This window comes from Aspergillus affinis (assembly GCF_023601865.1).
Source record: "Aspergillus affinis strain CMG 70 chromosome Unknown NODE_148_length_81065_cov_85_020028, whole genome shotgun sequence".
Classification (NCBI taxonomy): Eukaryota; Fungi; Ascomycota; class Eurotiomycetes; order Eurotiales; family Aspergillaceae; genus Aspergillus; species Aspergillus affinis.
In genome coordinates, this window is record NW_026515929.1 from 59,193 (window position 1) to 81,065 (window position 21,873).

Sequence of the window (21,873 nt, forward strand, 5' to 3'; positions counted from 1 at the left end):
CAAGGCGGGGATTTCAGATAAGCTCTACACTCTATACCAGTAGCTGTACATCGCAAACAGGCTAATACGTGATGATATCCCATCGCTATAAAAGAAGCTCAAAAGAATATAGTATAGAAGACAAAATGGGATAGATAGGGAACAGGATTCGATATTCCCCAAGGTATCATCGCAAGAGTCATAATAACAGGCCACAAACCGTGGCAGGGTATCGTCAGCAATGCATAGGTAATGGTTGCATTTCCAGTGTAGACCGGGGACAACCCAAAATCTTCAGGTACCAAAGAAACCAGCACTTGCACAGGTTGTATTCAAGCAACCGAACAAACATGAACAAAGAAAACAAGGAAGAAAGAAAGACACGGTGGGAAACAACGAAAGGAAACAGGCTCAAAGGACCGGCAACAATTAGTCTAGACAATGCTATGCATGAACAGGTAAAGACCCACACAGGAAATGAATAAAATGAATGGAAATGGACGAGAATACAGACGGGGAACGGTTGTGAAGAAGATGATTTCCAAGAGACATAAGATCCAGCACACTAGCAACAGTCCGGTGGAAAGCTTCGAACGTGAGTTCTCAGCGTACCCCGCGAGCTATTTGGTCTCGGGGTCTCCCGCGTCGTCCTTCTTGGAGGACTCATCCTGTTTGTTAGACTCGTCCGTCGCCTCGTGCGTCTCAGACTTGACACTACTGTCATCCTTCTCGGTGTCTTTCTCGGCAGCCTCATTTGTTGCTGGCGGTTGTTCATCCTCGGACTTCGCGGGTTCTGGTTCGGCAGCGTTCGCCTCGCTATCTTTGTCCGCAGCGTCGTCGGTGGCAGACTGTTCCTGGGGTTGCGAAGCTGCTGCCTCAGCTGCCGCCGCTTTTTCAATTTCCGCTGCGCGCGCTTGCTGTCTTTCCCAGACCTCTTTGCGGATGCGGTCATCCTTGGCTTTACGGAGTCGCTCAGTCTCCTCAACGCCGCCACTCTTCTTCAACTTGCCCTCCTCAACAAATTTACCCAGCTCTTTCTGGAAGAGCCCGATCCGCCGGGTCTCTAGCTCCTTCCGGCGTGCTTTCTCGGCCCTCTCGATGGCTTCAAGACGAGATTCGTGATTGGGTTGTAAAGCTCGCACCTCCCCTAGGACGCCGTCTTTGGCTTTCATGGGATCTACGGCGGGGTTGATCACCACGTTTCGTGAAGTGCTGCGTAAGGTGACACCTTCAGGAGCATTGTTCTGCATTGCCTGCTGCTTGGTAGCTTGTTCAACTAGACCAAAGGTTTGGGCAGCCTTCTCCAAGTCATCCTGCAGATCGGCGGCAAGATCTTCCTGCATAGTGAGCTGATCACGCTCTTCACACACCATCTGCAATTCTTTCTCCCAAATCTTGGTCCAGATAGGCTTCTCTCGCTTGAGGAAGTCCTGCATCTTCTTGATCTCCTTGGTGACGGCACTGATATCTTTACTGACCCCTTCCAGCTGGCGCGGCAGAGGTCGAACCCCGCGAGTAACCACGTCTTTCCGGAGATCCTCCACCAAGTCTTGTAGGTCATCAACGCGCACGACAAGGCGTTCCGACTCCTCGGCAAGCTCTTTCTTCCCGGAATTGACTCGCGCACGACCCGCGTCGCCTTCGAATGACGGCACAGAGACGTCGGCCGCCACAGTTTTGATGCTGCTCGCTTTGGTGCGGATGGCACTCATGGAGGTGGCGATATCCGAAGAGAAATTCGAATACGTCTGACGCAGCACAGCGAGATCGCGTCGAAGGCTCTGAAGCTCCGCAAGCTGACTGTCACTTCCCGTGATCGGACCCTTGCGGGTGGTCCCCTCCGCAGGAACATTGGATACCGGCGGCGGCGCTGCAGCGAGGCGGGCCATCTCCTTGGCGGCATCGAGCTGACGGTCCGAAACGCGTTGCATCATGGTTTCCTGTCCGTCCAGAGCACCCTTCACACCCTCAATCAAACGGCGGACGCCGCCGAACTCGTCGTCAAAGTGCTTCTTCACTTCATCCAGGATGTCGACATTCAGTACGAGGACGGAACGGTCTCTGACGTCACTGAGATCCTCCAACTCGTGGCGAACACCCGAAACTGGGTCTTGAATATAGATCTCGGGTAGATCGACGCCATTGTTGTGCGTGTTCCAGGCAAACTTCTCGATGAAAGCTAGCTGCAGTCGCCCAATGGTCAAGCCGGTATAGCCCTCCGGCAACACGTACTTCTTGATTTTGCTCTTGTACTGTAGGAATAGTGTTAGTTCCTTGCCCGGAGACGGTTGCTCGGCGGCCAATTGAGAAGACTGAGGAGGCGTAGAGGTGGCCGTCTGAGGCTGTCGATGTTCGGCCTTCGGCGTTGTGGGAGCAGCGACGGCATCCACAGCGCCTTTCTCAGGCTCAAATGCCTCGTCGAGCAGAGGTTCCTCGGGTGGTCGAGGCAGCTCCGGCGGCGGCCCAACTGGAGCAGCACCCGGTCCATCCTTGCCGATGCGAGGTTGAGATCGCTCCTCCGCAGCTTTGACCTCGTCTGACCCCACGGCCGACAGCTCTACGGGAGACGGACCCCGAGGTGAGGGGCGCTCTTCCTGGATCTTAGGAACATTAGGGGCCGCCGCAGGCTGGGCACTTTTGGCACTGGCGGCATCGTTGGCGCGGTTGGTCGAACGTTGTCTGCCATGAGCATAGGACCCCCGCAGGCGCACCGCATTCAAGGACTCCCGAACGTCGCGGCCTCGATTGGGGATGGGAGAATTCTGGGTAGGTAGCACAGGGACTCCGTTGGAGGAAGTACCGAGGTGTTTCTGTATCTGATAGGCGGAGAATCTTCGAGAGGCACGGCGCTCCAACTCGCCACTTCTTTGCAATGCGCCGATGGCATCGTCTTGTTTCGGGGGCGGAGGGGGTGGAGGAGTGGGAAAACCGTTGGCGTTATTCGATTCGGGGGCCTTGGCAGCCGTGACCTCGGAGGGTGAGGATTGAGACAAGATCGTCTGTGCCTCTCGTCGCGACGCTTCTCGTTCGGAATAGCTGGAACCACCGGGTCCAGACGGGGTTGGAGAAGCCCGAGCCATTGATGGCGGCGGGTCTTCGATCGAGCCGTTGCTTCCATATCGACGACCGGGGCGTTTCGGCGAGGAAACCGTCGAAGCCGTTTCCTCGTAAGCCTGATTCATCGCCGCTTGTCCACTAGAGATGCTTCCCGCACTCGCCTGGCGACCCGGTAGGGTTCGCGACTCTTCCCGTTGTTGCCGAGAGCGTAGGCGAGCCTGTTTCTTCTTGAGGCCATGTAGGAGATTGATGATGATGTCGCGAATCCGTGGCAGATAACGATCGAGACTCTGTGGGGATGCATCCTGACTGAGGGTATCTTCGAGGATGGTGCGGAGGAGGTCGGGAACGGGACCCAAGTCGGAGGTATCGACCCCGATTGCATTGAAGGCGCGACAAGCAAGGTTGAATTCATAGCCCAGCCGCACATACACGTCAGACACCTCGTTCTCGGAGGCTTGCGTGCGGGACCATTGCGTTAACGTTTCCAACAGTTGTTTTGTGGCCACCAGGAGGTGCGTTACACTCTTTTCGATTTGTGAGATCTGCTTATCGGGCTATTCAACAGAAAGGAGGTTAGAGCCGAAAATAATATGACCATACATTCGCGATGGGACACTTCGTGCGGGCTCGCTCGCACGCGACCGAAAGCGGTCGGGGTTGTGACTTGTACTCCGATCATCGCCAGACGTGAACTTACCACGGCACTTCTAGATTGCGACCTTCCGGAACTCGATGAACTGCGCGGTGCAGAAGACTGCGAAGTCATGGCGGATTCAATACTGCTCCCGGAACCCGAAGGAAAATGTTGGGCTGAGGGACTTCGCTGGGAGCGAGAGGAAATGCTCGAGCCGGACTGCATGTGGGAAGGGGATTACGGGGGGGTTTTTTTTCCCTCGCTTTAAAAAGGGTAGGACAATGAATGATTGCTGGCGGGATAACCGGGACAACGGGAGAGGGGGTGAGATGCAGGGAGTGAGAGTCAGAGTAAGGAAGGACGAAGTCGGATGAGGAACGTGAATCAAGAAGTGTAAGGGGGAGGAAAGAGAAGAAGAGGAAGGAGAAGAAGAAGAAGGATGATCCCGACGAGGGAAGTTTAGCCCAGCCTCTTTTCAGGCTGCCGGCGATAAGTTCTTAGTTCACAGTTGTTCTGGAGGAACCGCTGTAGGTACCTAATAATACTTGGGTTGACTGGTACCCGCGTAACTTCCTTACACTTAGTGGTTACCCTCACGCCAAAGGCGCCCCCCGGGTCGCAGGGCTCCACCAGCCACTCGAGTCAGTTTTCGACGTTGATATTTCTTTCTATTTCTCAATTCAGTTGTCATCGTTTTCCGCGTTCAACATTGAAGTTCTCCTATCATGCCTTCCCCCCCCCTCTGCATTGGTCAACGTGGACTAAAACCTCGTGTTGAGTGCTCGGCCTGTGTATCTAAATTTAACCCTATTAGCGCGGCCCCGGCCATCGCATTAGTTTTCAGCCTGTCTACGGAGTACAAGCTCCTACACTACAATGTGAGGGTCTAAGGAGCCTCAACAATGATGTATCTGCAGTGGTAAGTTGGAACATTGAGGACCTAGGTCCTCCCGATGAATGATGTAAAACCCTGGTTGTACGATGTAATAGTGGCCTAAGTCCGGGATACTGAGTGCCATGGAAACAAGGTCCTGATATCCAGACGTTATACAACCAAAGTATCGAGCGACTTTACCAGAGGAGGAACCTGCCACCATGCCCGGGCTCCATTCAATGACGATCCGTTTAACCCACCAGGCGGTACTAAACTCCTTAGGGATCGTCTTCACCTCGTCCAGTGGGGGGCGAAGGAAATGGGAAGCGTTTCGATGTTTCAACATGGGCCAGATGTGCTGGCACCGGGATGACTGACCCTTGCTCGGGTTTGGTCAGGTAGGAGGACTAAGGTAATCTGGGTTCCCGCCGGGTTGTCAATTCCTAGACGGGTCCCATTGACGACTGCTTTACCGACAAAGAGGTTTGTATTGGTACAGAACACATGTCAAAAGCAATCGGATCGGGTGGATCTATGGAGTGTTGATAAATTGATTTGATAGATTTATCTTTTTAGGGTTTGAACAAGATCGAGACCTGCTGTACCGGATACGCAGAAGTCCCATGCAGCAAGGGTGCGTTCAGCATTGGCGTGCGAGGAAAGTCTTCTGTGCCTCGCTAGCCTCGGTGCTAGCTGCTGCTAAGCCATAGCGACCAACCCAGTGGAGGATGACAGGCATGCACACGGCTCAAGGCTTCTCGGTCCTCAATCTCATAGGCTCACATTCTAACCAAATTGGCAAATAAGTCTGCGTCGGAGGTGGAGTGAGGCGACACGGTGTGTCTCCGTAGCGAGTGGAACACGCACACAGCTGAGAGGAAGTGGCGTAGGGAGTAAGGGTGGGAATGAGATTGATTCCATGTTTAAAGCGTATGAATCATGACCAGGCCTGCAGGATAGTCAGCTTAGAATTGACCATCATATCATTGTCTGTCTGATTCTGTAGAGACTAGAGAGACAGACAGGATGAAGAAGACATTCCCCGGCGGGTCTCTTAGCGGGCCACCGCCCAACGGAACCATGGAAATGCCTCAGGCTCACCCTCACCCCATACCTTCTCATGGACCATCGTCCATCATCCATTATTATTCCCTCTCCCTTCTGGAGCTCTCCCCCCTCCTCTTGGAATCCACCCGGCCGAAATTATTTCTTTTTCTTTTTATTTAATTTCTTTTTTTCTGTTCGATCTGATTCCGTTTAACTACCCTTCTATTCTTAACTACTACTTGCTGTGTCTGGATCCTCGTTCTCGGCCTGTCTTTTCTCCCTCCTTCCTTCCCCTCTTCCCTCCCATTTCGAGGTCCCGTGACCTGTCCACTGCGGCTTTCTCGTTTCGTGATTGCTGCTTTTCGCATCTTCCAATCCATCTTCTTGTTGCTTTCCCTTCTGGGATCACACTTCTTGGACCTTGAACTCCAGTTTATTTTTCTCGTTCCTTTTTTTCTCGGTCCCTCCCTCCTTCCTCTCGTCATTTCCTCGTCCCTCCCCGCCCGTTTCTCCTTCTCCCACCTACGCCCCCCAGCTTAGACCACCGCGTTCTTTGAGAGCGCAGACGGTGCGCCGTGGCTTCGTGCCTGCCTCTAACTTCCGCCACTCCATCTTGCTTCATCGCTTTGCGTCGTGTGTAATTCCACGACCGGAGTGAGTGTCCTGTCGGACAATCCATAGCCAGATGGCTTCTACCGCCAACTCCATGTCAACTGCCAACAGTGCGTCTGGCAATACCGGCAATGCATCCATCCAGAATCCAAGCGCGAGACCCTCGCTGAGGCCCAGCGCCAGCACCAAGGCGTCGGACGGCAGTCGACGACAGTCGGGCAGTCCTCTCGATGGGGGACAGAGGTACGTTGCTTTGTGTTGTTCATTCGTCGCTTGCCATTCCTTGACTGCTCTATTTATTTGCTCTTGCTTCTCAATCAACTTTCACCGCCTGTTCCCCGGCAGACCGTCGCTGTGGGATCCCCTTACCTTTTTGTTCTTGATGCTTGCGAGGCCCAATCGATTCTTCCAATTGGCTGTGCGATTCCTTCGCTTGCGTGGTCTTCCATCTTTCTTGCCTTTTTTTTTTTTTTTTAAATGTTCCTGCCCTTTCCCCTTCAAGCAATCCTCTGTGCGTCTCGGAGCTCCATGCTTCCGACTTTATCTTTGCACATGGACCAATCGAATTTCCCTGCAATCTAGACTGCAGCACTCACCAGGGCCTTGGATGCACTCGAACTAACTCTCGCTTCTTCCCATGCAGGCGCAGTAACTCCCAGCGGGCGTGGACCCAGGGCACAAATCCGATTACCCAGAGATCCTCGTACACGCAGCAGAACGGAAATATGTCTCAGAAACAGTCTCCTTCCCCCAGACCGACTCCCAAGGAATCGAACACGCCCGACAACCATGCACACGACCGCCTCGTTTTCTTGGTCACCAGCTTTATTGTAAGCCTGGTTTCCTCTTTCTTTGCTCAGAAGTCCGCATTGTTTGTTGTTTGAATGCTTATCGTTGTTAGGGTTTGACTGCGACTATTACCACGAAAAACGGAGATAAATTTAATGGAATCTTTTCCTCTTCGTCTCTTGAGCCGACCGACTCTTCCTTTGCCCTTAAGATGGTACAGCGGCAACAAAAAGAAGAGCAGAAGCGGGCAAACGGCGTTAGTGAAACGGCAAGCCCGTATATGGGAACGGCGCCTGATCACACGGTGTCGTTTGACATACGTGATGTGGCAGACATTGCGGTTGCCAATGTCTCCACCTCCGAAGTCATCGCGAAACCCTCTAATGGTTGGTTCACATGGCCTCTGTCTACTCTAAGATCCCTGTTGATTGTATTGTTTAGGTGCCTCGAGTGGGTTTAGAACCGACGCTGATATTTCCGGAAACCTGGCGATGCGTGAACGGACACTGAAACGGTGGGAACCCGCTGCAGACACGGACGTCGACTTGTCGCTGGAAGGCGCATCGGCGTCGGCCGGCTGGGATCAATTCGAAGCCAACGCTCGACTCTTTGGTGCCACCAGTAGCTACGACGAGAATATCTATACCACTCGGATTGATCGATCCGACCCGACTTATAGGCAGAAGGAGCAAGCTGCCGCTCGTATCGCTCGCGAGATCGAGGGTGTCGAGACGGAGAATGCTCACATGAGGGAGGAACGAGGGCTGGCCACGGCCGAGGGCGGTGACGAGGAAGACAAGTACAGCGGTGTCCGCCGTGATGAAAAGAACTTCCCCCCCTTGGTGTCGGGACAGCCAAACAAGTATACTCCACCTGCTCGCCGTCAAGCTGCTGCGCAATCTGCGGCCAGTGGGACCCCTGCCGCCGCGCCGCCCAAGGAACCTGTTAAACCGCAGGTGCAGCCCGCCGCGCCCGTGGCCCCGACAGGTGCTGCCGCTGACGCAGAACAGAAACCGATCCCTGGCAAGTCCTCGCCAGCTGCCAATGCAGCCCCTAAGCGTGCCGCCGCGGAGAATGCTTCTGCGAACGTGGAAACGGAAGTGCTGGATCATTTCCGTCAATTCGCCAACACGGAGAAAATGAAGATGCAGGAACGCCGCCGGAACCAGGCCTCGCATGACCGGAACATTAAACTGAACGAGCTGATGAAATTCTCGCAGAACTTCAAGCTTGGTACGCCGGTCCCCAAGGACTTGATCCCGATCCTTGCCAAGGACCCTCATAAGCAGGAACAGATCGTCCAACGGGCCCAGCAGCATGTGGGCGACAAGCCTGCATCCAAATCGCCTCCCACGACCGCCAGCATCGAGCAGAAGCCTGCTGGTCGTGGTTCTGGTACCGCCCGTCATGACGGTGGAACGCTGCCCGCAGCGCCGTCTGAACGACCGACCTACCCTCGCGGGCGTCAGATGTATCCCCCGGCCGGTCCACACGCCGGTCCCGGTGGGCGGCTGCCACATCAAGCCATGCAGCAACAGGGCCGTCAAGCGACTGGGATGCTGGGCCACCGCCTGGCCGACAATCTTCAGCAACGGAAGGGGGCTGCTATGGGACCAGTCCCGGCGCCTCTGCCCATCAACGATGCCCGCTTGCCCCCAACCGGACCGGCCGCTGATCAACCAGGCATCACCAGCCCGAACAAGGCGCAGACCCCGAACTCCGCCGCTTCGACCAAATTCAACGTCCGGGCCCTGGAGTTCAAGCCTAACCCGGCCGCCAGCACATTCACCCCCGGTGCCTCGTCGAACTCCTCACCGTTTGTGCCCGGTCGCTCCGTATCCCGCGCTACCAGCCCGTCGGCTTTCTTTGGCGGGAAGAAGCTGCGGCCCCTCGCTGAGCGCCCGTCTCTCAACGACCAGTTCAACCCCATTAAACGGATGAGGAAAGAAAGCACAGAACAGGCGGACAAGGACTACGCCTTCAATGGCGGCATTCCTCCGGCATACAAGACCCTCCCCACCTGGGACGTCGCCGAAGGGAACGAAGACAAGACGCATGATCAGATGTTCAAGGCACCCGTTGTCTCGCCGCAGAATCGTTCGACATCGAACCCTCAGGTTCCTCAGCAACCACAGATGCCGTTCCAATTCCCCCAGGCGACATCGGGTATGCCCCCTACCTCGGGCCCACCCCACGGACCTCATCTGCATCCGCAGCAGCACCACGGATCTGGCCCGCCTCATTTTGATGATCCCCACCGGATGCAGATGTCTGCATCGTCCTCACAAATCTTCCCCTCCCCGCGTCTTCAGCCCGGCTATCCGTCTCCTATGGCGCCGCATGCCCAGCTTGCGTTCGGCCAGCCGGTGCCGCAATTCTACCCAAACCCCCCGCAGCCGGCTCCCGTTAGACACTACCCGGGGACCCCTCAGTTCATGAACCCTGCAATGGGTGGCGCCCCCATGATGGTCCAGCAACCTTCCAGTGGGCCTTACATGGGTGTTCCACAGGGCATGGCACCGTATACGCCGCAGATGCAAATGTATTCGCCTAACCCGAGCCATGCGTATCCGCAGCATGCCCCCCCTCAGCCGCACAGTGGCTATCCGAGCCCGAGTCGGGGTGCCCCTATGATGATGCATCAGAATTCCCAACCTGGTCAGCCTCCACAGCCGGTCATGTTTATGTCCCCCGGCCAACATGGACAGCCGGTTTATCCCGGCCAGCAGCCTGGGCACAGTATGTTACAGTGATCTAACGGAAACCATATCCCCTTCGCTTTTGCTAATAGTCGCCAGTGCCGCCGGTCCGGGGAAACTATCCTCAACAGCAGCAACAACCGCATTTCCAATCTAGCCCTCATCAAGCGCATCATTACCCGCCCCATCAACATCGCACGCCCAGCAATGGCTATAATCAAATACCTCAAATTCCACCTCAGGCCGCCTCCCAGCCATCACCCTCCGTTGCCTCTGGTCCACAGGCCCCGGAGGCTGCCGATGAGGCGAAATGAATCCCACATCCCAGGCCTCCATAGTGCGCCAGACGCTCTCGTTCATCGGCCTTGAAATTGAAAGGGTCATAGCCCTCGCGAGCGAATCAATTCTCTCTTAGCAGCACTGCGAAACAACGGCTCTCTGATTCTCTGTTCCCCGGTGGCAGCAATTCCAGACTCACGCCCACTTCTCTCTGCACGTTTCTCTTATTTTGGAAGGTATGTGTGCCTTAGAGGTTTGCGACTACGCTTGGTTGGTACAGTGGGGAGCCTTCTGCACTGCTGCTGCTGATCTGGCATCTGATACTCCCACTGGTGAGTGGTTTTTATTTTCCCCAATGCTATCTCGGTTGAGATTTGGGACATGGATTAACTAGTTCTAGACTGCATATTCTCCCAGTTACCCTATCATTTTATCAAGTGTTCCCATCGGATTGAGACAATGGAACTGGGGATACAATTTCTCAACTTGTCGCAAATCACTGGACTGGCCGTTCGTGCAGCTTTAACGACGTTTTTACAGACTATCGCATTGGTCGGTGATTCTATTAACCTTGACCTTGCTATACTATACACCACTCCAAGAGGTCTATGGGTTATCTCCAGCGAATGGAAACCCCCAGCAAACCACAAGAGCTCCGTCCACGTCCGTGAAATGGTATATGCCATCATGTTTGGGGAGATTCTTTGATACTTTTTGTTTCATTTATGTTTTTCTTTTCTCGTGTATTTCTTTAGGCCTGTGATGGGTCCACTATGGCAGAGAAGTTTTACGATAGCGGGTGCAGGGAGGTAGTAGCTGACTCGCGTGGAGAACGATCTGATGCTGACGGCGATAAATGACTATGGCACAGTTGCAGGTACTTTTGCCGGGCACTTCCCAAAGGCTTCTCGGGTGACTTTCTGCGTCCTTCGAGAGGATTGGGCGTTAGGCAATTAGTATAGATGATTAGTTGCTAGTTGACGGGGAGCAAAGGAATGCGCTATCTCAAAATTCAACATAGTCAAATGATCTAAGGAACTCGCATCGTAGAGCGTGTAGATGGGCTATTGAGAATGCTGCGACATTTATGTACAGTGTCCCCGGCGCTAAGAGGGTTTTTAAATATCTGTTTCCGACAAGTGGTCAGCAGGAGAAATCAATGTTAAGTTCGCGGGTTGTTTGGGGTAGCAGAATCGAAGCGTCTCCTCAGGTCTTTTCAGTTTTATATTTAGTCGTCATCCAGCCAAAATGCACGTCGCAACCGCGGTACTATACAGCACCCATCCAGAGTGCCAGCCGTCGAGATCCAGTTCAGAATTGCCGATTCCACAGCCATCCTACCAAAACCAAGGCGAAGCCCAGCACTCGTTTCCGGCCTCCAGTCCCCTCCGCACGTCATTTCCATCCGCAGTAGAATCCGGCGCCCACCAAAAAAGCATCCCTCGCCCGACCGATGTTTGCCACAGCCATTAGTTTCTGAAATTCCTCATAGAGACAAAGCGGACCAGAAACCCCAAAATGTGGCGCCTGCGGACCGTACGGCCCTTAATATACACATGTCTTCCCAAGGTCTGTCGCGCCGAGAGTCTCGCGGCCAAGTGACCCTCATGCCTTTTATCTAAGACATGTGCCTGCATAGATATATTGGAAGGAGAAAGATGACGGAAAGAAACCAAAGAACTTCGCGAGCGTAGGCATCCGCCTTGATCGACGGTATGGCGGCGGGATTCAAGCGGACTCTGGCTGGGGGTGAACCTCGTTTCGGCTGGGCTGGATAGGCAGTTCCTTCGGGGTTTGATGCGACGTGTCGTTTGGACAGCGCGGTCTGACCTTTTACCAGATTCACATCATAGGAGACGCGTTTGGGGGGGAGGGTGAAGGGGGCGGATAGATTGAAGTGTTTTGGAGGAAGCGAGGAGAGGAACAAAGACAGCTATAGCTCACCTAATGCGCGTTTGAGCTGAAGAGAGCTCCCTCATTCATACATTTTGAATGGAGGACGACCGACGAGTGCTGAACTCTGGGTGCGAGAGGAAGGAAGAGGAAAACAAAACAACAATTGAAATCGAGACCGACAGAGAGCGGCGGCGGCCCTAAACCGGATTTGGGGCGGGGTACCACAGCGCGGCGACAAGAGACTCGACAACTCCGAGAGTCTGGGAAGACATCCATCTGTCTTTCTTTCCTGCCTGGGGGCGGATTGTTTTTCGCGGTTCTTTTTTCGTGTCTTCACTGGCCCGCATTTGTCTATCGCTTTCTCTCGTTTTCCTGCTGCTGCCTTATTTCCCCCTTCGACCCTCAATCGCCCCCGTTCAGCGCCCCCGAATATACTCTCCCCATCGGCCATGGACTTCCTCAAATCCGCCGTCGCGTCCGCCATCGCCAAGGGTAGCTCGTTCCCCTATTCGCTCGGTGACAGAGTCGACATTTCCGATTCGATATGGACCCTTCATAATGCCACCAAACGGGTACGCGGATCCTCCTGGTTTAATTACAATTTCGGGACTTGCACATGAAACGAGGCTAATCCGATGATCTGGTCTTTGCGCCGTGCAGGAGGACGGTTCGTCGTGCAGCATATTCACCTTTGACATCGCCGCCAACAAGTCTCGTCTGCCCCTGGCCAAGAATGCGGTGCGAAAATCGCGAACGTTACGGCACCCGGGCGTTATCAAGGTTCTGGATACTATTGAGGTACGGCATTTGGGGAACGTTGGTGTGGAACAGCAACTCATAACTTACACGATCTAGACAGAGTCGAATATCTACATCGTGACCGAACGTGTCGTCCCGCTGTCCTGGCACGTCAAGCGCAGGAGCCTGGGTGAGGAAATCTCCAAATGGGGATTACATACCGTGGCGGTAGGCTTATGATTTCATTCCCTGGTTGGTGTGATCTCGTGAGGATTTGCTGGCTTACTGAATTGGATTCGAATATAGACTACCCTGAAGTTTATCAACGAGGATGCTGCGTCTGTCCACGGAGTCGTGAGAGCCTCGTCTGTGTATGCTAGCGAAAGTGGCGAGTGGAAGCTGGGCGGTTTCGATGTCTTGAGTTCCATGAATGACGAAGAAGCGGTTATATATGTGCGTCGATTGCTTGGAGGACTCTTTGAAAAGCGGTTTCACTGATTCTTATCCAGACATACGGAAGTCTCGTACCCGACGCCGCTCGCTATACACCTCCGGAGGTCGTCAAAGGTGGGTGGGATATCATCAAACGTCACCCGTTAACGGCGATCGATGCCTACGGACTGGGCATTCTCATATACGAGGTCTACAATGGCAACTTCACCGGAGGGGATCAAGTGGGTAAAACGACGAACATTCCGCCGACCATACATCAAAGTTACAAGCGACTGTGCACAGCCAACCCGAAACTACGACTCAGCCCGGCGCATTTTGTCGAACAAGGAAAGAAGACTGGCGGTTTCTTCCAGACCCCGTTGATTCGGTTGACCGATGATGTAGACAGCTTGGGGCTGAAGACAGAGGCGGAACGGGAGGATTTCATCAAGTATGTGATCGTACCTGTTCGCCGAATACATGAATGCTGATTGTGGCAGTGAACTGGACAATCTTTCCGATGATTTCCCGGAGGACTTCTTCAAGATGAAAGTGCTTCCAGAGCTATTAAAGTCGGTCGAATTCGGCGGTGGCGGCCCGAAAGTCTTGAGTGCACTGCTGAAGATCGGGGCGAAGCTGTCTCAGGACGAGTACAACTCCAAGCTAACGCCCGTCATCGTTCGACTGTTTGGGAACCCCGATCGAGCACTACGAGTGTGTCTCCTGGATAACCTGCCATTGATGATTGACAATCTCCCTCAGAAGATCGTCAACGACAGGATCTTCCCGCAAATTGTGAGTTCTAGGTGAACTTGTCGTTGTCAGCCATTTGCTAATAGCTCGTTAGACGTCTGGATTCACCGACATTGCCCCAGTGGTCCGAGAGCAGACCGTCAAAGCTGTATTAGTCATTATTGTCAAGCTCAGTGACCGGACTATCAATGGCGAGCTGCTGAAATTCCTAGCTCGGACTGCCAACGACGAACAGCCCGGCATCCGTACGAATACCACAATCTGTCTTGGCAAAATCGCCAAAAATCTAGGCCAAGGTGTAAGTAAACGCCTTGAACTACGCCCATCGTCAACGTGATGCTAACCGGACCTTATAGTCGAGGAGCAAGGTCCTCATCGCTGCCTTTACTAGATCTCTTCGGGATCCCTTCGTCCATGCGCGAAATGCCGGCTTGCTCGCCTTGGGTGCAACGATTGAATTCTTCACCGACGAGGATTGTGCAGGCAAGGTTCTTCCTGCGCTGTGTCCTTCCCTTCTAGATAAAGAGAAGTAGGTTCTCCCGCGTTCATTCCTACTATGTCCTGTGCGCCACCTTCTCACATGATGAACCCGCAGATTTGTTCGGGATCAGGCGAATAAAACATTCGACCTGTACCTGCAGCGGATTCGGAAAGTCGGTAGCAATATGGCCGACACCGCGTTACCGCCGTCATCGTCTAGTCCCGACACCACCAAAGATACCGCTCGTATTGGAACGTCAAATGACAAGTCCTGGGCCGGATGGGCCATCTCTTCCTTCACAAATAAGATCACGACGGCGAACGGCGAGATTCAACCCACGGCGAACGGGGCCAAACCGGCGGAGGTTGAGCCCGCTCGTCCCGCGTCTGTCCCTCGTGTCACGAAGCCATCTCCGTTGGCGAAAGAGACCTTACGACCCACACCTCAGCCATTAAATCGATCTCTCTCGGAGCAACCGACTGCGATCACTCAAGAGGACGAACCGGATGATGTCTACGATGCTTGGGGTGCGATGGAAGACGACGAGGATGACCAGGGACAATGGAAAGATACCGATCCGTTCAGTCCTGCGACGACCACGGCCTCGTCAACCAGCTTCACCCCGGCGGCGCCTAAATCAGCACCCGTACCTTACGATGACGGGGGAGAACCGGACTTTGCTGGCTGGCTCGCTGCGCAGTCCAAGACCAAGAAACCACTACCAAAGGGTCTAAACAAGACAGCATCGAACACGTCAGTTTCCCGCACGGCCAGTCGGAGTAGTTCCAGTAAACCGAAGACCGTTACCCCGGCTCCTGCAAAGAAAATCGACACCAAACCGAAGGACGAGGAAGTGGATGATGATTGGGGCGACGCTTGGGATTAAGGACTACCTTGGAATTATTTCTTTTGTTGTCTTTTTGTTGGTGATCCCCTTTTGGACCAGGGGTAGGGAGTTGGGGAGCCGAGTTGGCGTATATAATTGCAATAATAATAGAGAAAGCGACGAAGATAGATACTTCTCCAGTACCTGACGCGGCGTGGCCAAGACTAAGGACGAGGATGTACCCGGCCAGTACCTCCTCCCCAAAATAGGGCTGAAAAAGGGCGTTGCGCCTTATCGACGGCCGCAGCCAATCAGGGACGGCCTGCCCCGTGATCATCGTCTCTCGTCCCCAACTTTCTCTCGCTGTCTCTCTCTCTCCTCTTTTTCCTCCCCCTCGCCGTCCCCCTCCAACTCTCCCCCACCCACCACGATCCTGTATCATCATTTCCGATGCCATCGTGCGTGTCGCTCGTGCATGTTTCTTGATCGACGTCAGAGTGGAGACCAAGCAGCTGTACTACCGAGAGAACCTTCGACATAATCTTGCTGCCTTCCTCCCGCGTCAGCCAGCTGCGTTGGTGCGTCTTGCTCCGGGGGGAACCGCCTGCATACCATCCAGTCATTTCATGCGCGATGGATGACCGTTGACAAAAGTCGCCCGTCATTCTTATCGCCTCTCACTGAAACACCTGCCATTCCCCACGCCTTTCTCGTCATCGACGGCTTCCCGCAATGGAGCCCGAGGAGGAGGCTCCTCCGCCGCCTTACTCCGCCGTCGACCCGTTGAATAGCAACAACAGAAACAGTCCTAGCGAACGCAATGCCGCTGCTTCTGCGGAGGTTAATCGCGTCCTCCTCCGGCTTCGCGGGGGAGTCGGCCCCTTCTCAGATACCGCATCGAGTGATGACTCTAGTTCCGCACTGGCGCTGACAACTCGCTCTCCGCTATTACCCGTCCATTTCACCTCCGCCGCCGCTTACTTCGTCGACCGGCCACCCCCCGCCTCCGCCGATGGGAGAACGGTCCAAGAACACCAAGTAACGATATACCCTCGAAGTCAGTCGAAGGACTTTCCCCGTCGCCCCCGTTGTTGGGGAGCCCGACCGGAGGACCTCACCCAGCAGGACTGGGACATGTTCCTCCGGTATTTGTTCCCCCCGCATCTGGGACTGGCATCAGCATCCGGTCAGCTACCGCGCCAAGTGAGGGCCGAGATCCAGCGAGATCGCAAGGATCGACCACAGGAGACGGATGAACAGCGGAGGATGCGAGTCTCGGCGGTTATAACCGAATGGAACCAATACTTTTTCGAGCCCCGGTCAACCCGCATCGTGTTTGCCTATGTGATTGATCCTCAAAACGCCCCTCCCTCGCCTCTGTGTCCCAGGTGTTATCCCGCAGCCACGAGAGCATCGCAGGAAAACCGGATGATTCAAGCCCCCGAGGCCGGTCGCAGCCGCCTCGTCCGACCTAGCTTGCCGCCAGTCGCCGTGCGGCAACAGGCTGTGTCGTTGCAGACTGGTCAGCACTATTCTCCGACGCCCCTCTACAACTATTCGAATCCGCCGATGAATCAGGCCCCGTATAGCCCCTACGGTGCACCGCCCTACTATAATCCTCCCGCCCCTCAACCTCCTGGCGCCTATCCTTATCCTCCGCCGCAGCCTCCGTTGCCTTATCAGCAGCAATACCAGTGGGGCTATAATGCCCGACCCTATGCCCCCATGCCGCAGGACCCCGGTTCCAAAGGCGGGCCGTTCGGATGGTTTTCCTCGCTGGCATCCCAGGCGCAAAAATATGGCGAACGTATCACGGAACAGGCCCAGCAGTACGGGGACCAGATCAGTGCCCATGCCCAGCATTATAGCAGACAGGTCGAAGAGCAGGCCATGGCTCACGGTCGTTGGATCGAAGAACAAGCAGGCTTCTCAGGCCAGAAGACGAATAATCAGTTCAACGGCACTATGGTCCATCGGCCTCGTGGCGCTGGCGGTGAGTGGGCGGCAACAGATCCTCGCTCGCAGGCTGCGTACTACCCCAACGCCTATCCTTATCCCTACAGCACTGTTAGCAGCCCGGCCGAGCCTGTCGCCGCACCCGCTCTTCCTCAGCGGCCTCGACGGGCCTCGACGTGCTCAACTTCGTCGGACTCGTCATTGGCCTCGATCGATTCCCTATCGACCACGTCGGAACTAAGCTCTTCGGACCTGGCGACGGTCCGGGCACAGCTTCTTTCCCTCGACGATCACCACGATCGGGATCTCTATGAAGCCGCCGTCGGTCTTCGCCGGCAGCTTACCCTTCTCCAGGACTCCCGCCGCCAGACGCGCCAGGCCGGACGGGGAAATTGGCGCAATGGCTGGGGGCAGCAAGCGCAGCAGGGCTACGGTCGCGGCGGCTGGGGACGTTGGGAATCACCACAACAACACCAACGCAGCTCGGCGGAGAAACGCGCTCTGAAGGAGGAGACGAAGGCAACCCGGAAGGCGTTCCGGGACGTGCTACGTCGTGCCAGGGACGAGCACCGCGAGCAACGACGACTCAAGCGCAATCGAGTACGGCAAGAACAGCGGAATCGACAGATCGAGGCTCCTCCGTCAGAGCCGCCCCTCGAGCAGCGCCTGCAGAACCTAGAGCTGGACCACACCAACCGTGAGAGTCGCTCTACGGTCCAATCATTTTGCCCGTCACCCACCCGGTCGCTCGTGTCGGAAGTCAGCGAGATCAGCTCCATTAGCACGCCGAGCTCGGTATCGTCCCGACGCAGTAACCACCAGACGCATCCTGGTAAACCAGAACTGTCCGCTAGCAAATCGGACCCGAAAAGCACAGACAAAAATCAGGACGATGCCGAGAAACCGTCAGATAAGAGCAATCCTAGATCATGACAAGCTAAACCTGATGTCGCGGTACGTCCAAGACAAGGCAGGACCGATCGACCATAGATTCCTAGATTTTTTTTTCTTATGGATATGATAATAATGACCAAACACCAGCGGTGTTTTTTGTTGATTGCGCGTGAGGATTGCGTGGAGAGCGACTTGGTTTTTTTTTGTATTATGCTTGGTTAATTTTTGCCCGACATCTTGCCTGGGCTGCTTGGGCTGGGTTGAAAGATTTTCAGTTCTTTTTGTTTTCTTCTCACTTAGTGCCATTGGGGTTTTAAAATCGCATTGAAGGTACTGGCGATCAATGGGTTTATGAGATTATGACTTTTGGACTTCTGGTTCTTTTCCCTTCTTCATATCTGTTCACATTTCCTGTCTAGAGACGTTTATACAAAATCCATTCATTCCAGACCGTCCGTCTATAGATCATGTCATGAGTTCGTGAAAGAGACATAGTTGAAGGTGTAGCGGGAGAGAGAGCGAGAGAGAGGTTTCGTTTCTTTTTTTCCTTTTTAAGATTGAGCCTGCGACTCGTTCTTCTCAACCAAATCACCCACGCCGAGACCCCGACCGACCTTCACCTTAACCATCTTCTCCTTCTCCTTCTCGGTGCCCACCTCACCGACCGCCTCGCCCTCGTCCGCATCCTTCTCGTCGCTCTGATGGCGCAATTTATCCTGGCGCTCGACCTCCTTCCAGTCCATCCACATATTCGTCAGGTCCATGCGCATCGCGTACGCGTCCTCCCCGTCGGCGTAGTACTTGCTCTCGACGTTCTCGACCTGGAATCCCAGCGTATCGCGGTACAGGCGGAGGGCGGCGTTGTTGGAGACACGGACGTGCAGGGAGACGTAGTGGGCGCGGTGCGATTCGGCCATGGCGCGTTCTGTTTAGATCCGAATTAGCCATCCATCTACCGTTTCCAAACATACACTGAGAGCAGAGAGAAAATGGGTGGTAAAACAAAGGAAAAATCAAATGGTGGTGATGGTGGGGGGAAAGAAAGAACATACGACTCATCCTCATCAATCTCTCCGCAATACCCAATCTCCGATGTGTCCTCATGACACTCAAACTGGTAATATGCCCATGCTGCATCCCGTCCGTCGGTTCCTCCTCCATCTTCGCCAGCACGTACCCCACCACCTTGGGATAGGCCTCTCCGGTGCCCGCCGCAGCGCCGGCGCCGTGGCCGGCGCGCTTCGAGTAGCCGTTCTTGGGACGCACGACGGCGACGAAGCTCAGTTGGGGCCAGGTCAGGGCATGGTAGAGGTAGTATTTCAGGAAGTAGTTCTCGGGCAGGTTGGTGATGTTGCAGGTTTGGATGGAGGGGAGTAGGTCGATGTACGAGGGATAGGAGGATAGGGGGACGATGTCGACCATTTTGGCGGATTGAGTGCTCTCGGTAGATTTTTTCCCCTGGAAGTGGTGAGGTTGGTGCTACTGAGAGGGTAGAGGGGTGGGTAGGGGAATTGAATTGAATTAAAGAGAGAGACGGAGAGAGAGTTCAGGTGGTGGTGGTGCAGCGTCAGTGCTTCGAGTCGCCGATCCCGTCAGGTGCGCGCGCTAGTCCACTTTGGGATGTGCCCTATTCCAGGCCGCTCCGGAGTATATCCTTCGCCAGTCTTTTCGCTTCAATTCAATCCTGGAGTTTGGTAGTTCACTTGAAAGACACAGTGTCATGTCCTTGACTACGTACAGATTTCCAATATGATTTTCATGCGCAATTCCCTGCAAGGGGGCCCGTGGATGGGCACTTCGGTGACGAATTGTCCAATGTTCATACTTGCCGTAGGTTAGAACCCACCTGTTATGGCTTGTGTTGTGTTTATTTAATATATATCAGAGGGCTAGTACTATTCAGTTTAGGTCTCCTTAATGATGTAGATGGTGGTATCAAACAAGATCAGAATTCGGTGAATATGAAAATTGCCGGATTACTACTTGGGCATTTAGATTCTCTATAGGACAGAAACAACACTGCATTTCTCCCTCTTACTCGGTTCTTGAGTAAACCGAATGTTGTTTGTATCTTCTCCGCGAAGCGCAATCTGCCTTGTGATCTTGCTTTTGTCTGGTATGAGCCGCCGAGAGAAACCCCTTCTACACAACTCACCCCTAGCATTCATTCATTCATTCATTCATCCAACTATACGTTCATTAAATCAGTCAGTCATCCAGTCATCAATTATTGATCATAGCAACAATCCAATATCTCTATGCCACAGCTCACTAACTCTACCTAGTAGTCCTATTTAACTCATTTGAATGGTTTTGAGACTGATCAATACCTTGAGTGATGAAGATGCTATATACAACGGTTTGCTAGTCGCCTGATCAATTGACAGGAAATAAACAAACAGGGAAAGAAAGCACGAAGACCAGGAACTTTAGAGCCTATCTTTAATCCAATGGACGAATGTATTGGGGAGATATCCCTCCTCGTTGGTGCTAAGCCGAGTTAACAATAGGGTTCGCGAGTCAGTTGTGCAGTGTACTGGCCCTCTAGGCATTCCTCGGAGAGAGTCAATTGGTACGGGCCATTAAATATATGCGTACTTTGAAGTCAGTTCTGGTGATGGTGTGAAACGCGCCTCATTCCTTGTGAATGGTATATGCACGTTGCAACACATTGCACTGCCTGCTCGGTCTCACCACATTCCAGTCTAAGCGACGACGAAGAAATGTAACATTGAGGAATCTTTGCAATCGGTAGTAGGAAACTCTCTTTACTGGAATTACATCAATCAATCTGTCTGTGATCAGATCAACTATTTCTTTCTCTTCCTGAACATTGTGAAGAACGACGTCCCGTTCCTCGTTGTAGAGACTTTGCGATAACCTCAACCTAAGCTTTGGATATCCACACCTCCGTGCAGTCTAATCCAGCTCTACCGAATGAACCATAAAAGGGAAAATGCTTCCGCGTCGCTGGAATGCTTGGATCTCTCCAGTCCTTCCGAAAGTTCTATTCAATGCCCCATCTCGAGTCTAGATCCCACCATTCGACCCCGTAGCCCTTGCCTACGATCCAAAGAAACAGAGGTCGCAACATTCTCATAACTACAACACACATTCTATGTAACCACGAAGAACGAATCGAGTTTCAGACAGTCCGGTCCTTCATTCTGCTCATCTTGGTCCAATCAAACATACTCCGTACATTCCTAGACTTATATCGATGTGTTGTTAATTAATCTCACCTGACGATCTTATTCCCGATACCCAGATCATGAGAGCAGTATATAGAGCACCCAAATATACACCTGAATGTCTGATCCTTTGACTTCCTTTTTCCCAAAAAAAAAGTCTTGACTCTGATCCTCCCGCTCCACTTTTATCTATCTATATCTGGATATCACCTTATCCTCGGGCAGCAACTAGTCTAGTTGAACGGTAAACGGTAGACTAATAAACCCGACTATCAGATCCACTCTTCTCACCATCATGCAATTGAAACTCCTCTCCCCCTTTCCCCTGACCGAGACGCTCCTCTCGCTCTCCTTAATCTCCCTCTCGATTTCAGGCGTCTGTGCCTTCAGCGAGCCCTGCAGACAGGGCCTCTCCTATTGTGGATCGACTCTGCAGAAATACCACGGTACGTACTACGGTACTATGTATTTAAACTATGGATGGAGTATGGAGCTGCTCCTGTCATGTCTACCAGATGTTTAAACCCCACTTCCCAAGCCTCAGCCAGCCTTTTTGGGTCGGTAGTCGGCACCTTTCTACCTTGCAATCTTTTTTTTTTTTTTTTTTTTTTTTTTTTTTTATAAAAAAAAAAAAAAAAAAAAAAAAAAAAAAAAACACGCCTCAAGTCCAGTGACCTGATGTGCTTGGCCCGGCTAGACTGGAATGGTCCTAGTGAGATCAGTGCCCGGCGCC

The 21,873-nt window shown here is 53.5% G+C and overlaps 5 protein-coding genes across 5 annotated transcripts; 3 read left to right on the plus strand and 2 right to left on the minus strand.

The window, feature by feature from the left end:
• Positions 1-599: 599 nt before the first annotated feature.
• KD926_002251 (formin-mediated actin nucleation enhancer) lies at positions 600-3,898 on the minus strand (the record flags this gene model as incomplete). The annotated part of the gene is made up of 2 exons (XM_053094068.1): positions 600-3,593; positions 3,737-3,898. The coding sequence occupies 2 exons, from the start codon at positions 3,896-3,898 to the stop codon at positions 600-602; spliced, it is 3,156 nt and encodes a 1,051-aa protein (XP_052951144.1).
• Positions 3,899-6,279: 2,381 nt separating this feature from the next.
• On the plus strand, positions 6,280-10,008 carry KD926_002252 (putative PAB1 binding protein (Pbp1); the record flags this gene model as incomplete). The annotated part of the gene is made up of 5 exons (XM_053094069.1): positions 6,280-6,449; positions 6,850-7,036; positions 7,108-7,381; positions 7,437-9,734; positions 9,794-10,008. 5 exons carry the CDS (start codon positions 6,280-6,282, stop codon positions 10,006-10,008), a joined length of 3,144 nt encoding a protein of 1,047 aa, XP_052951145.1.
• A 2,310-nt stretch (positions 10,009-12,318) lies between these two features.
• KD926_002253 (COPI-interacting protein CEX1) lies at positions 12,319-15,159 on the plus strand (the record flags this gene model as incomplete). The annotated part of the gene is made up of 9 exons (XM_053094070.1): positions 12,319-12,441; positions 12,530-12,667; positions 12,725-12,835; positions 12,914-13,060; positions 13,117-13,490; positions 13,540-13,834; positions 13,887-14,090; positions 14,149-14,321; positions 14,388-15,159. 9 exons carry the CDS (start codon positions 12,319-12,321, stop codon positions 15,157-15,159), a joined length of 2,337 nt encoding a protein of 778 aa, XP_052951146.1.
• Positions 15,160-15,831: 672 nt separating this feature from the next.
• Positions 15,832-17,988, plus strand: KD926_002254 (uncharacterized protein; the record flags this gene model as incomplete). Its single annotated transcript, XM_053094071.1, has 1 exon — positions 15,832-17,988. The coding sequence occupies one exon, from the start codon at positions 15,832-15,834 to the stop codon at positions 17,986-17,988; it is 2,157 nt and encodes a 718-aa protein (XP_052951147.1).
• A 512-nt stretch (positions 17,989-18,500) lies between these two features.
• KD926_002255 (peptide alpha-N-acetyltransferase complex A subunit ARD1) lies at positions 18,501-19,371 on the minus strand (the record flags this gene model as incomplete). The annotated part of the gene is made up of 2 exons (XM_053094072.1): positions 18,501-18,874; positions 19,002-19,371. 2 exons carry the CDS (start codon positions 19,369-19,371, stop codon positions 18,501-18,503), a joined length of 744 nt encoding a protein of 247 aa, XP_052951148.1.
• Positions 19,372-21,873: the final 2,502 nt, after the last annotated feature.